At 41.9% G+C, this 14497-nt stretch overlaps 1 protein-coding gene across 1 annotated transcript; it reads left to right on the top strand.

The window, feature by feature from the left end:
- The first annotated feature begins 5429 nt into the window (after positions 1–5429).
- On the top strand, positions 5430–8039 carry LOC147454671 (cyclin-U1-1-like). Its single transcript, XM_086516539.1, has 2 exons — positions 5430–6393; positions 7511–8039. The coding sequence occupies exons 1-2, from the start codon at positions 5855–5857 to the stop codon at positions 7770–7772; spliced, it is 801 nt and encodes a 266-aa protein (XP_086372665.1). The 5' UTR covers positions 5430–5854; the 3' UTR covers positions 7773–8039.
- The last annotated feature ends 6458 nt before the right edge of the window (positions 8040–14497 follow it).

Genomic DNA, 14497 nt, shown 5'->3' with positions numbered 1-14497 from the left:
GTGGTGCTACAAAGCACATTACCTCACATCGTGAATTGTTTACCTCTCTTGAGTCTGTCCCTCATGGGAATTCAGTCACTTGTGCCAACAACGCCTCTTATCTAGTTCAGGGAGTTGGAAAGATTGTGCTCACTACTGCTAATGGCAGTTCCTTTACACTTGTTGATGCACTTTATGTACCTAGGATCAAGAAGAATCTCTTGTCTCTATCCGCACTTGCTAGACTTGGACTTGTAGTCAAATTTGTGGATGACAGATGTACAGTTCATGATCTTAGTTTTGGTGATGAAATTGTTGCATCTTGGCTTTTGTGCCGTGGGCTGTATAAGCTCACTTTGTATGACAAGTGTGGACAAAATTTTGCAAATGCGGTTGCAGATTCAAGGGCTATTTCAGATGCAAAACTTTGGCATGCACGTTTTGGTCATCTGAATTTTGCCAGTTTGCTGCGTTTGCAGAAATTTGATATGGTTGCTTATTTACCGCCTCTTGAAGCACCTGTCAAACATGTTTGTGAAGGGTGTATTTTGGGTAAGATGCAACGTTCTAAATTTCCAAAGGATGGTTCAGTTCGGGCCACATGCAGGTTGCAGCTTGTGCATAGTGATGTTTGTGGGACCATGCAAACTCCGTCCTTGGGCAATTACCTGTACTTCGTGACTTTCATTGATGATTACTCCAGGCATGCATGGGTATTTCCGCTTAAAGCAAAGTCCGAAGTTTTTATGTGCTTCAAACAATTTTTGGCTATGGCTGAAAATGTCTCGAAATGTACTATGGGCACCCTCCGTTCTGATCGAAGGGGGGAGTATATGTCTCATGAATTTAATGCATTTCTGGCTAGTCGTGGGATAAAACCAATGTACAGTGCCTTATACACCTCAGCAAAATGGTGTTGCTGAGAGGAAAAACATGTCACTGATGGAAATGGCACTATGTATGGTCAAAATTCAAGCTTTGCCGCATTGTTTTTGGCTTGAGGCCATTATGTGTGCCACTTATGTACTTAACAGGTGTCCTACGAAATCTTTGCAGTCTATTACTCCATATGAAGCATGGCATGATAGAAAACCTTCTATTGAGCACATGCGTGTTTTTGGCTGTTTGGCATATGCTTTGGTGCCACAAGTGCATCGCAAAAAATTGGATGATAGGGCTGTCAAATGTATTTTTGTTGGTTATAGTGCTGAAAGCAAAGGTTACAGGTTGTATCATCCGCAAACAAAACGTATTCTGGTTTCTCAGGATGTAGTGTTTGTGGAAGATTCTGTTCAGCCCTTGCTGTCATGTACTAGAGACAGTAATGTAAGCTCACAGGACATTTATGACACTTTGTTGCCTCTTTTCAGTGGTGGAAATACGAATGTAAGTTCCAATGAGGCAAATGTACAACCTATGGGGGTTTCTGAAAATGTTCTAGATCAGCCTATTACTGATGCAGATGTACATGATGTACTTGATGAGGAAAGGGCTGAAAATGAGCAGGCTAGAGGTATGCCAAAATGGCTGGTGCACACTTTGCGTGACAGTAAATTGGATGCACCTTTGTCTAGTCGTACTCGTTCAGGCTCTCGCCATGCATCTTATGCATCAGATTGTTATGCTTTGGCTGTGTCTAGCTTACATGATGTTGAAGAGCCTCTGACTTTTGATGAAGCACAAAATTCAGAAAATTGGATGGCTGCCATGCAATCAGAATATGATGCACTTATAGAAAATGACACATGGACTTTATGTGATTTGCCTCCTGGCAAAAAGTCCATTGGTACGAAGTGGGTTTACAAGTTGAAACGCAAGCCGGATGGTGAGATCGATCGCCATAAGGCTCGACTTGTTGCAAAGGGTTATGCACAGCAAAAAGGCATAGATTATGAAGAGACTTTTGCTCCCACTTGTCGTATGACTATTGTGTGTTTTCTATGTGCATTGGCAGCTCATTTTGGTTGGATGTACATCAATTAGACATTGTTACTGATTTCTTGAATGGTGACATATTTGAGGAAGTTTATGTAACGCAGCCTCGCAGTTTTTTCATAAAAGGACAAGAGGACAAAGTTTGCAAATGTAACAAGGCTTTGTATGGGTTGAAGCAATCTCCTCGTGCTTGGTATGAGAAAGATGACACTCATTTGGTCAAACAAGGCTTTCGTAACAGTCCAACAGAAAGCACATTGTATGTAAAGCGTGAGGGTGATGTACTTCTCATTGTGGTTCTGTATGTTGATGATTTGCTGATCACTGGACCAAATGAGAGACATATTGCTGAATTTAAGGCTGATTTGAATGCTACTTTCAAGATGAAAGATTTGGGGTTGTTACATCATTACTTGGGTATACAGTTTAAGCAGTGTGATGGTGGTATTTCCTTGTGTCAGAAAAGCTACATAGAGACATTGCTATGTAAGTTTGGACTTGAGGATTGCAAACCTATTGCCACTCCCATGGAAACAGGTTTGAAGTTGAGTCTACATGATGCTGGCGATCTTGCTGATGTTACTCTTTACCAAACTGCTGTTGGCTGCCTCATTTATGTATGCAACATGAGGCCGGATATTCAGTTTGCAGTCTCACAGGTCAGCAGATTTATGCATAGCCCAGGGTCTAAGCATTGGCAGGCTGTCAAGAGGATTTTCCGCTACCTTAGTGGCACTTTACATCTTGGCTTGTTTTATCCCAAGGGGGGATCATTGCCGCCAGACTTACATGCTTTTTCGGACTCAGATTGGGCTGGTTGTTTTGACACGCTAGTGTCCACAAGTGGTTTTTGTTTCATGCTTAGCAGTTCATGTATATCATGGTTGAGCAAGAAGCAACCTACTGTGGCCACTTTGAGTTGTGAGGCTGAGTACAGGGCAGTCTTCACAGCTACGGTTGAGTGTGTATGGCTCAGACGCCTTATGGCTGATTTGGGTGTTGGACAGGACACTGCCAACACTATCTACACTGACAGTCAGAGCCCATTGGCAGTTGTGAGGAACCCAGTTTTTCATGCTCGCACAAAGCACATTGAGGTGCATTACCACTATGTTAGGGAGAGGCTCTCAGCAAGAGAGATCAGCTTGGCTTATGTGCCAACACAGGACAACCTTGCAAATCTTTTCACAAAGGCATTGTCTCGTGAGAAGCTTGAAGCTTTCCGCAAATCTTTGGGCTTACTCCCCTTTGTGGACTGATCCTGTCCTCAGGGCATGGCGCTTCCCTTTACTCATGTGCCAGCTCTCGTTCACCGCATCACTCTAGGGGGGATTTGTTACCACATACATGTGGTAGTGATGTGTGTGAACACACTAGGACCGCCGGGGCATTTTTTCCCTCTTTAGGAGGTTTTTTCCCCCGTGCATTGTATATACGCCCATCACTCTAGGGCTATCTATCTTTCCATTGCACACTAAGTAACACACTCTCTATTGTGTGCCTTGAGCTTCCTTTGTCTTCTCCAAGCTGTGTGTGTTTCTCTGCAACCCTAATTCCAACATGTAAGAGTTCTTTTTTTGCACCTGCTGGAAGGTCTTGTCTTTATCAGCTTGATTTTCTTTCTCAAGCTCTGGACAATTTTTGATTAAGTGGCCTTGCTTCATACAGTGAAAGCAAGCATAAGGTAGATTCCTATAAAATACCCTCTGAGTATGCAACCACTTGCCTATAGAGTTAATGATGGGAATCTCATATTTGAGCTCTTGCCTCGTGTCAATTTCAATGAGAAGTTGAGGATCCCATTTGGGTTAATTCCTCTCCTGGATTTTTGGCCAAGGACCCACTAGTTGGGCACCCAATTGTTCAAGCTAGGGATAGAAGTTCATAGGCAGATCAGGAAAGTCAATCTACACAGGAACTCTGGTAGGGTTTTCTCCTTGAGGATTGAAACCTTCATACCGTTGGAGCATGGACAAAGGAGTATTTTTGACTAGGCCATTGCCCCTATCCAATAATCTGTAGGGCTTCATTAGGGTTGTCAAAAAAGAACATGAAATAGTTATTAGGCAAATATTGAACATGATTTGGCTTGATGTTCCTGCTCCCCCACTATTGGTTGATCCACTGCTTTAAAGTCACTGCTACAGGCCTTATGCCATGACACATGACAATAACAACTCTTTCCTGCAGTTAGGAATATCGGGCTTGGAGTTATTTAGCTTCAATTACAAGAGAGGCTTCATTTCAACAATTGGGGTTCTGCACTAGACTCAGTGGTTTGAGACAAGATAGGCGAGGGGGGTCTAGACCTCTGTCACTAGTCGCTTTAGTATGATGAGGAGGAATCTTAGCTAGAGGGGAAGGAGGTGTGTTGCAGCCTTGCTCAGGGGGCGGAACATGCAGGGTTCTAGGATCAATACCAGAGACGCTATCTATATTTTGCCAGACATTAGAGACCTTGAAGCTTTGCATACCTGAAGGAACATGGGGGAGAATCTGTTGGCCGCCTACATTAGGGAGCAAATGTGAAGGCAGGGACTGACCTGTTGCTACCATCGCAAATGTTGACATAATTCCAACTCCAGAGGCCAGGTGATGAGGGTGAGAGTTGGTCTCAGCAAAGGTTCTACTTTGAAATGGCTTTGAGATGTGTAACTGGGGCATTGTGTGGAGAGGGGAAGAACCTCGAATTTGAGGGAAGGAGGAGGGAGGCGATGCTCCCTGCCCAAGAGCAGGAGCAATGAGCTGAGAGCCAAGCATCTGGGGAAATGTCGTGAGACCATCCCTCAGAGCATCTTGTAGAGACATGTCCCCCACCCCCTTAGGGGGGAGAGAGAAAGTGACGCATCAGTTGGGAAGGGAAAGAGGGTGCGAGTGCGGAGTGAGGGCAGTTAAGGGAGGTAGTACGACAGCGTGAGGGCATGTCATCTCAGGCGGGAGGCCATCATTCCTTGGCTAGAAGTTGGCCCCATGTTTCTAGGTGGTTTAGGTGCTAAGTAAAGAAACATTTTTGCCACATTATTTGCTATCTTCAATCCCATTCTTATGAGCCACTTGACACTTTTCATGAGGCCTTCCACCCTATAGACTCAATGCCATTCTTATCAGCCGCTTGACGCTTTTTCACGGTCGCTTTCTCTCTGTCTCTACTTATGCAGACACGACCATACACCATGTAAGGTAGTATACCAAGAAGGGGCTTCAAAAAACCTCTATAACAGTGTTAACCTTGATGAGTCCTGACTCTTGAGTCTTGCTTAACATTTCTCTCGATTAAAAAGATGCAAAGACGACATAATGGAAGTGATGACAAATTAAGATCTTGATTCTACATGGGCGAGAAAAGTGTATGGAAGCTGATGTGAAAGGTGTAGGTATGTAGAGTTCGGTGTGTTTGTGGTGAAGTAAAGCAGAGCTTGTTGCTTTCATGCGAATGTGACTCTACATGAATGCCTGCAAAGTTCATTGGCCTAAAGGATAAGTCTATCACAAGTGGCACCTCCAATCTTTTGTTGGTAGTAGCAAGCTCTTTCTCTGGGTCTCCTTAACACATACCCTTTGTCAAACTATTCTTTGTTTAGTATTATCTCTCTCCAAGGACGATGCGCCTGCACATCACAACTTCACACACGAGGCGAGCACGGCCTCCTCGCATACGCAGATGAGCGATGGGTTGTAAGCTTTGTACAGCGCAGGTATGTAACGGGTTGTTGAGCTTGGAGGGTGGAAATGGAAATGCTGTTGAGGCTTAGGGTTGCAGACCACAAGGCAGCACCACACACACTCATGCACACACACCCAACGATCCTGTGTGCACAATTTAGCTTGAAGCACTTTAACACACACACCCATCACACGCACACGCACTTGCACACACACACATGGTCCCTTGTTCTTCAGCAGTAATGGGTACTTTCTGAAATGGGTGCCCAAGAGAGCTATGGCGATGCGAAGGCGAGCATCATTCAATGCAGCAAGTCTAACTAGACGGCCAAGCGTTTCCCCTGAACGGAAAAGGGACGAAATCGCCAACAGTTTGCAGCAGCATCACCAGCAGCAGAGGACGCCTGTAGGTACCAACGATACCACCACTATCAATACATCCTCCTCCCCTGCTACACATGCCACCTCAAGCTCTGTGGAGAAGGTTACCCCCAACATCCTCACAGTTTTATCGTCGATCCTTACACGCCTCATTGCACGCAATGAACAGCACTTTCCTGTTCTTAGCTCTGTCAACCAAAACGATAACAAGAAGTTGAGTAGCTTCCAAGGTGTCCGCGCCCCAGGTATCAGTGTCAGCAAGTACTTGGAACGTATACATAAGTACACCAACAGTAGCCTCTCGTGCTTTGTCGTTGCATACATCTACTTGGATCGGCTAATCCACCAACAACCGGACCAACCCATCACTTCAATGAATGTGCATCGCCTCCTCATCACATCACTGATGATTGCTGCCAAGGTCGTGGATGATGTGTATGTCTCTTGTCCTTGTAAAGTCTTCTTTGCATGTTTTATGCCTGTTCATAATTTCATGGATAATACGCATATGCTGCTTTACAGCATACGTAGAAGGTTTTTTCTTAAGGTTTGGAAATTGTAGAAAAGCTGGGGGAGGTCAGTTGCAGAACATTTTAGTGCTATCTGCTCAAGTCTAATCTTAGTATAAGGTTCACAGCAATGGTGCTTATGTTTGAGAGGGTCGGTGAAAGAAGGGAAGTGATGAATTGGCCCTCGTATTACATGACCTCAAGGCAATTTTCTGTGCCTATGCGAGAAGGCCCGTGTCAAGGTTGACTCGGCCCCCGAGATTGGTACACACCCTCTGTGAGGTTACGTGTGTGTGTATGTGTGGGGGGTGGGGTGGGGTGGGGGGGGGACGGCCACTGAATCACCTTGATTTTGAAAGAGTTGAGTTGTATCCCAAGATCTGATATTAGAAACTGATGTGTCCTTTCAACCTGTGCCATTCAATTGCTTGGTGGATGCACTCAAGTAGAGAAGTGCATTTTATTACTGAATGCCTAGGATCTGATATTAGGTAGTGAGGGGTATGCATACTACTTGATGAATGCATGTCGATATGCTTAACACAGCCCCCGGTGGGCATACATAAGAATCCAGTGGGTATACAAGAGAACAAGCAGTTGGAAAACAGGGCAATTACAACTTCAAAAACTATTGAAGATTTCCATGAACTTTATATTCTCTCATCTGTGTGGATTGTGTCAAAAATGGTTGTTCAAAGATGTACTTTCTTTTGGAACAATGCTGGTTGCCAGCTTTTCATGTTGCGCCATGCAAGTTTAATTGCTTTTGGGGCTTTTATCAAGGTGCCCATTTGTGGTTTTCTTGGCTCAAGGATAGCAAGAAAGGCACCTTCACACATTTGGTTCATTTAGCTAGCTTCTAGTGAGGTCATTGAAATAGCAGCGAAGTGTTCCGTTTCAGTAGGTCCATACATCTCATATGCATTTTTGACATGGCAAATTCATGAAGTTGTAATTCTTTGTCTCAAGCTGCTGCCTTCGAGATACTGTGAGTTGCTACCATGAGACTTTCTGACATTTCAGGGTCCCTTGTTTCTTGGCAGGCACTTCAACAATGCATTCTATGCCAAAGTAGGGGGAATAAGCAATGCTGAATTGAACAAGCTGGAGCTCAATTTTCTATTTTGTCTTGATTTTCGAGTTCAAGTTACGGCATATGTGTTTGAGAGCTATTGTTCGCATATGGAAAAAGAGCTTCACAGCGTTGTCTATGTACCAGTGCAGCGCAGTTTGCCAGTTTTTGGTGACTCACGAGATGCGGAGAGTGCCGAACAACTTGTGAAGGATGGCTTAGATCATGAATGAGATGAGGTCATGTCTCTTGTCCTTTTCTCCCCACCTGTTGGAGTGACAATATGCCAGACTTGGCCCTGTCATTCCCACCTCATTGATCACTTGGGTTTTAAGTGATTCTCTTCATGACTGTATATTATAGCACTTCTACAACATTTTTTCTGTCAAATCTGTACTGTGCTAGCTTCCTAGGATTGGCTGCCAATTTTGAGTCCACCTGTGGGCACTTTGTACCTTTACACTGATGAACTATGTCAAATATATGAGAATCTTGTACTATGTCCCACTTTCTGTGCTGCACTCTTTTTCTCATATGGATTGGCCGCCACACTACCCAATTTGCAAACCTGCCCAGATCGGCAGCCCGAGTTTTCTCCATATGTGATGAGGATCTCATGGTCCCATGCACTGCTGAATCTCATCACCTGTGCTAAGACATGATAATATGCAGCATGCATTGATATAGGTATTTTTTCATGTGGTCGAAGAGACATCGGCAAATCTGCTGGTTGCCATTTGCCAGACAGGGATGTGATTTGGTAGATGTATGTCAACCAGTGGACTTGCCATGGATGTCTTTATCCAGCCACTGGCTATTTCTATAAGAAATAGCACTCATGCAGCATGGCTCTCATTTCCGCATATGAAATCAGGAGTTTGAGAATGGAGCTCTTCACTATTGTTGCTCCACACAGAAGGCATCAAGACTGCCTTGCGCAGTCCAATAAGTGACGAGGTTCAAATTTCTGTACTGGTATAACATGCTGTTGAGCTTGTAGAGAGGTGTGAAAAACATGAGACAAGTTCTCAAAGACTTGATTCTCAAACTCAACTCATCTGGATTGCAGGGATAAAATTCTGCAGCAAGATAAGTGGGTTTCTGTGTTTGTAGGTCTGTAAACCTAAGCAATGGCAATGACACAATTTCCATTTCACTGAGTCAAATACTGGTCAGCAAAACTTAGGATATCCTTTCACAATTTAATCTCTGATCCGGAAGTATGTCACAGTAAATGAAAAGGGAAAAAGAAAAAAAAAGGGTCATACAATAGGGCTGGCTTATCTGGTCAGAAAAAGACAATACAAAATCTAGAAGGAATAGTATAATGATTGGTTTTTTTGAGCAATTTTGAATCACATATTATGCGGAACTTAAGGTAGCCTTTCCCAATGTAATCTCTGATTCGAAAATATATCATGAGAAAAGAGTTGGGAAAAAGGGACATACGGTAGGCCTGGCTTAGCTGGTCCGAAAAAACAATACAAAATCTGTAATAAAAATGAGGTTTGGGAACCAGTTGTAGGGTGGTTGATAAGAAAACATATGCTTGCTCAAATGTCACTTAGTTGTATGAAGAACTTGGTGGTTGTAGTCTTGAAGACATAATGTGATTAATAGATTCTTTTTGTTGATATAACTAGGTTATGCTTACCCAATCATGTGAAGGTTTTGATAAGAAAGTTTTGGAAAGATTTGAATGTTAAAGTTTTTGGAAGACAGCCGGTTGCTTGTCAAGAAAGAATAGTATAATAATTGGTTTTTTTGAGCGGTTTTGAATCACATATGATTCAATACAGGGAAAACATATTCGGGAAGGTAATAGGAATGGTTGGAACCTTGGTACAATTATGGTTTTTTTTTGAAAATTGCTTGGAAAACAAACAAAACTTCGTCAAATTTTTCAAATTTTTAGTACATTGATTGCCAATGCTCATGAAATGAATACTTGTTTGGCACAGGAAGAACCAAGCAAAATAAGGGCGACTGCACGAATTAGGGTGAATAATAACCGAGAGAACATGAAGGCAATTGATAATAAGATACAAATTGCCAAATTGGAGCTTAAATCACCTACAGTGGAACCCTATAGGAGTAGGGAATTCTTGCCTAGGAAAGCTAAAGCGGTTTTTGAACCTACCATTATAAATCATAATTTAGAATAGTGGTAGGGGGTTGTTTTAGGTGCGACAAAATTAACAAGTGGCAGAGGTCACTTGGTACCTGTCTACCCATTTATTGTAGTCTATTATTCTAATAATTTTTGATGTTTGGATGGTGGCAGGTACCGATCTCTCCTGCACCTACCAGGGGACGTACCTACTCCTCCTGTGTGGCCAGTTGTACTTCATACTTGATAAATTAATTTAGTAATTTATGATCATGTTTTCTTATTGTATAAGTATGATCGTGTCATACTTTGAAGTCTAATGTTTATGTTCATTGGTGCAATTCACTATATAGTTATGTACACTTGGAAAAATAAAGTACACACACACACACACACACACACACACACACACACACACACACACACACACACACGTACTTTCAGTACTTGAGAGATGTTTAAATTACAGACATCAGTGTATGATACATCTTCTACATGTGGAGAATATGAATTCTCTTGGACTATGACATTGACACCGATGTTTTAATACATGTCACAATAAATGTAATAGAATTATGCCAATAACATTGATTGTAGAGGAATTAAATTGACCTGCATGATGGTGCTTATTCACCTTAATATCACCACCCAGCCCCATGCCATGATGGGCAGGGCAATGGCTACACATAGAGCGCCCTGTTATTTCAGCAAGCAAAAAGTAGGTAGGCAACACAAAGAACATATGCCATAACTGGACACAAAAATATCCCTTGGTGTTTGAGAGATGTTCTCTAGTAGAGTACTTGGTGCTTAGTGGCTTGCTATTATTGTACATGTATTTCAAGCATTTGTTTGTTAATGCATGTGACTATGATTAGGTAGGGTCGAAGAAATCTTAGTAAGAAATTTCTTGTCCTTTCACTTTTGGCAAGCATGAGGATTTGGCTGTTGTCTCCTATTCAACACATGAGATGTTTCACACATTGAGAGTAGCTAAATGCAAAAATAAATCCTTATTGACCTTCAGACAGAAGCATCTATCGAGTCAAAGCAGAAACCGCATCTAGCAAGTTGTAATAATTTGGAATTTAGATGTTTAAAATTCTGGCTATGTATCTTCCGAAATAAAGAGAAGTCTATTTCTTAGTGAAAAATGTTGGAAGAATGTGTTTCGGGTTTTACTCATGTCAATGTGAGTTATCAAAGAATGACCACCTAGCTAGCCTTAATACCAATTCGGTTTTAAAGCTCCCTTGCTTTGCATTCTAGCGAACCACTTGATGAGTGACGTCTTGATAACACCTTGTGTGTGAGGACATTAAGATTGACCTACATTAATTGGACCAGGGTTAGGTAATTGACCAGGTTTAGGTAATTTCATGAAAGAACCTTAAGTTAACAAGATTGTCAAATCTACCACTAGGCCAATGTCTACTTTGGATTGATTCAACACATCAATTTACTTAGGCAAATGGCTACTTTTGATCACACACATTCTTCATTGTACAATGTATATCAAGGAGAAAAAGGAATTTCTTGTAGTGGAGTAAGTCTAGTAAAAGTAAGCATCATTATTAGTTATCATCAATACACTACAATCATCAATGACCATGCTTTTGAGGGAAATAAAATTGAGCTACATGGCTTTTACCCATCTGGCCACTAAACCTCAAGATTCAAGGGTTCTTAGATGCATCACTTGACTATTTTGGTTTGGTCAATGCAGAATTCTAATAGAAGCATTGATTCTTATAATGTATATGTCAGGACAAAGGTCCTAAGACCTTAGCATGACGAAGTGGGCAAGGCCCAGTGGCATGGCCACGTGGACGACATGCACAGGGGCTCTCCCTAATGCAAGGGTTAGAAGTATAGGGAGGGGATGGTTGGGAAGAGCGTCGATCATCACTCTCAATGAGGCTTGGGCCTTTTGTTGATATTAGAGCTAGGGTCTCTCTCTTTGAGGGTATCTTCTCTTCTTGAGGAAGGAGGAAGACGTGTGGGTGGGGAGAGACGATCTCATACATGATGGTGTACACATAGCACACTCACGGATAGGATATGGAAAGTGCATGAGAGCTCTATGTTTCTTCCATCTTGAGGAAGGAGGAAGGGAAGGGGGGAGGGGATATGGCAAGTACATGAAAGTTCTCGCCCCTCTCTTTCATCTTGAGGAAGTGAAGGAGGGAGGATGGGGTTTGCTACCATTAGCATGCTGGTGATGCATGATGCATGCATAGGATTTTGGGTTAGCGGTATAGAAGCACGAATCTCTTCGAGATCTCATCGAAGCTTGAGAAACGCATGCATGATTAGCCCTCCACACAGAGCTGCTCGCTGCTGGCATGCAATCTTCCAATGCTTTTACATGAGATCAAAATTTTTAGGGCTTTTGAGCTTAAATATTTGGTGTTGGAGTTGCTTGCTATGCATCTACTTTGCTCAGTTTTCAAGCGTTGCTATGAGTGTTAAGGCAACTACTCACATCTTTTGCAGATTCTTCCTTGTTTCAACTCAACATGTTTTCCAACAACTTAGCATTTCACAAGTTTCTCGACAATCTTGACAATGGCAAGGCGATTTTGGCTTGCACGGTTTTGGTTTTGAGGAGCAAGGTTCTCAAGACAAGCGACACAAGGTACTCAAGCCATTGTCAAGCAAGAAAGGCTTCTAGATCAATAAAAGATGCATAAAAGAAAGCCATTAATCATGGTTTTTTCATTGCTTGCAAGCTAATCAAGGGTCTTTTTGAAGAGATTTCTATTATGCATGATATGTGAATCTTTGACATGTGAGTCAGACTCATTTTAGCCAATTCAACCATTAGTACTGAGAGAAGAAAGTCTCAAGGAGCCGCTTTATTTAATTATCACAGATGGATGTACTAGAAGATCATGGTTTTTGATGGTTCTCCATCCACTAAGTTCTCTCCCCTTCCTAAGAGTATTTTTGACAGTCTAGAAGTTGATAGTAGTGAAGACGATACTGCACTCACAAATGTTTAAGGTTGGACTAGTCTGCAAGACTATCATGTTCTCCTCAAGGGGTCAGGCGAGGCCTTATTGAAGAAATTTTCAATCAAGCAACGTACTCTGTGTACAGTCTTGCCAAGAAGCAGTGTGATGGATGATCCACAAAGGCCAAGGAACCTTAAAAAATTATACTAGCAAGCTTTCCTAGAAAGTCCATAGTGCCTCGGGGTTTGCAATTGAAAACACAAATAGACTCGTGAAAAGCTAAAGCAAAAGTTGCACCAGAAACTTCATGTATAAAAGTTGCACGATAATATCTTTGTGCATATCCGAGTTTCTTATATATGATGCATAACAAATACGTATAACAACAATTACAATGTGAGGATAGAGCAACGCATTATGCATTAAAGCAAAGCTTGGTAATCACATTTCTTGGTCACATGTTTGGACCATATAAAATATTGATTCTAGCCAAGGAAAGAACTCCTATGCTATCAAGAAGAGAATGAGGATCCCCAAGAAGCGCACAAGGATTCTTTAGCAACAAGGAGAACAAGGATGCTCTGCTCAGTGCCAATTTTAAGTAGCTTGTTTATACTCACTAATGTTTATTTTTAGTGTTTAGCTCATAGGTAAGAACTATGGCTGGACAATAGAATCAAGGATGGTGTTACACCTTTATAGATCCTTTTAGTTCCATGTGCCACATAGGCGAGGTAAGTCAATGGTATTTTTCCTCTTTATTGATATAAGTTATGTTTTAATTCTGCTCCATTTTCTTAAGATGAGCTTTAAAGGCGAGGAAACTATTGCAAGTACACTTACCTCACCATTCGAGAGATGAATTCTATTCAACAACAAGATATTTTATGCCAGTGATAGGTCATGCACAACTACAAGGTAGCAAACATCATAGGAAGGAGGAGGTAGTGTACGAGGTACCTACTCTACTAGCTGTTCCATTTTGAAAAGAATCAAGATTGACATAAAGGCCTTTTTTTCCTTTAGTCTAATTTACTGAGACGATCACATGATCACAAGGGTAGAGATGGTTCTCTTTGATGACATGTATTGATCCTTGTCAGCCACAAGGGTGAACAACATGGTTAGCCAAAGAATGGGATATGTTGATCTTTGTCAGACAAGGGTGGAGTAAGATTTATGAGGGTCCCTCTCACTTTCGTCATTAAGTGTTATCAGTTCCTCCACACACACACACACACACACACAGAGTACTGGTAGTGGTACTACTACTACTACTACTACTACTACTACTACTACTACTACTACTACTACTACTACTACTACTACTACTACTACTACTACTACTACTACTACTACTGGTACTGATAACTGCTATACTAGACTGGTAGTACTGGTGTTGTACTGGTAATGTATATACTGGTACGGGTACTAGTACTTACTGGTACTACTAGACTATACTGGGACAGATACTGGTGTTGTACTGGTACTGATATTGGAACTAACACACACACACACACACACACACACACACACACACACACACACACACATACACACACATACACACACACAACACAGAGAGTGCTAGAACTGATACCGGTACTGATACTACTACTACTACTACTGGTACTGATACTGCTATACTAACTGGTAGTACTGGTGTTGTACTTTCACTGTATATACTGGTACTGTACTCACTGATATTACTAGACTATACTGGTACTGATACTGGAAATATACACTACTGATACTGGTACTTAATGATATTACTAGACTATACTGGTACTGATACTGGCACTATACACTAATGTTACTGATACTGCTATACTACTATACTACTATACAAATACTGGTAATATTGCAGATGTACTGATACTGTATATATTGG

Source organism: Adiantum capillus-veneris, chromosome 7 (assembly GCF_014529385.1).
Source record: "Adiantum capillus-veneris isolate H3 chromosome 7, ASM1452938v2, whole genome shotgun sequence".
Lineage (NCBI taxonomy): Eukaryota > Viridiplantae > Streptophyta > Polypodiopsida > Polypodiales > Pteridaceae > Adiantum > Adiantum capillus-veneris.
The sequence above is the reverse complement of the archived record's forward strand: the minus strand, read 5'-3'. Positions and strand labels throughout refer to the sequence as shown.

Bases quoted from the DNA above. Each gene is read 5' to 3' on its own strand.
- LOC147454671 (XM_086516539.1), top strand. From the start codon at position 5,855: ATGGCGATGCGAAGGCGAGCATCATTCAATGCAGCAAGTCTAACTAGA. The intron at 6,394-7,510 runs GTATGTCTCTTG...GTTTCTTGGCAG, and splicing joins GCCAAGGTCGTGGATGATGT to GCACTTCAACAATGCATTCT.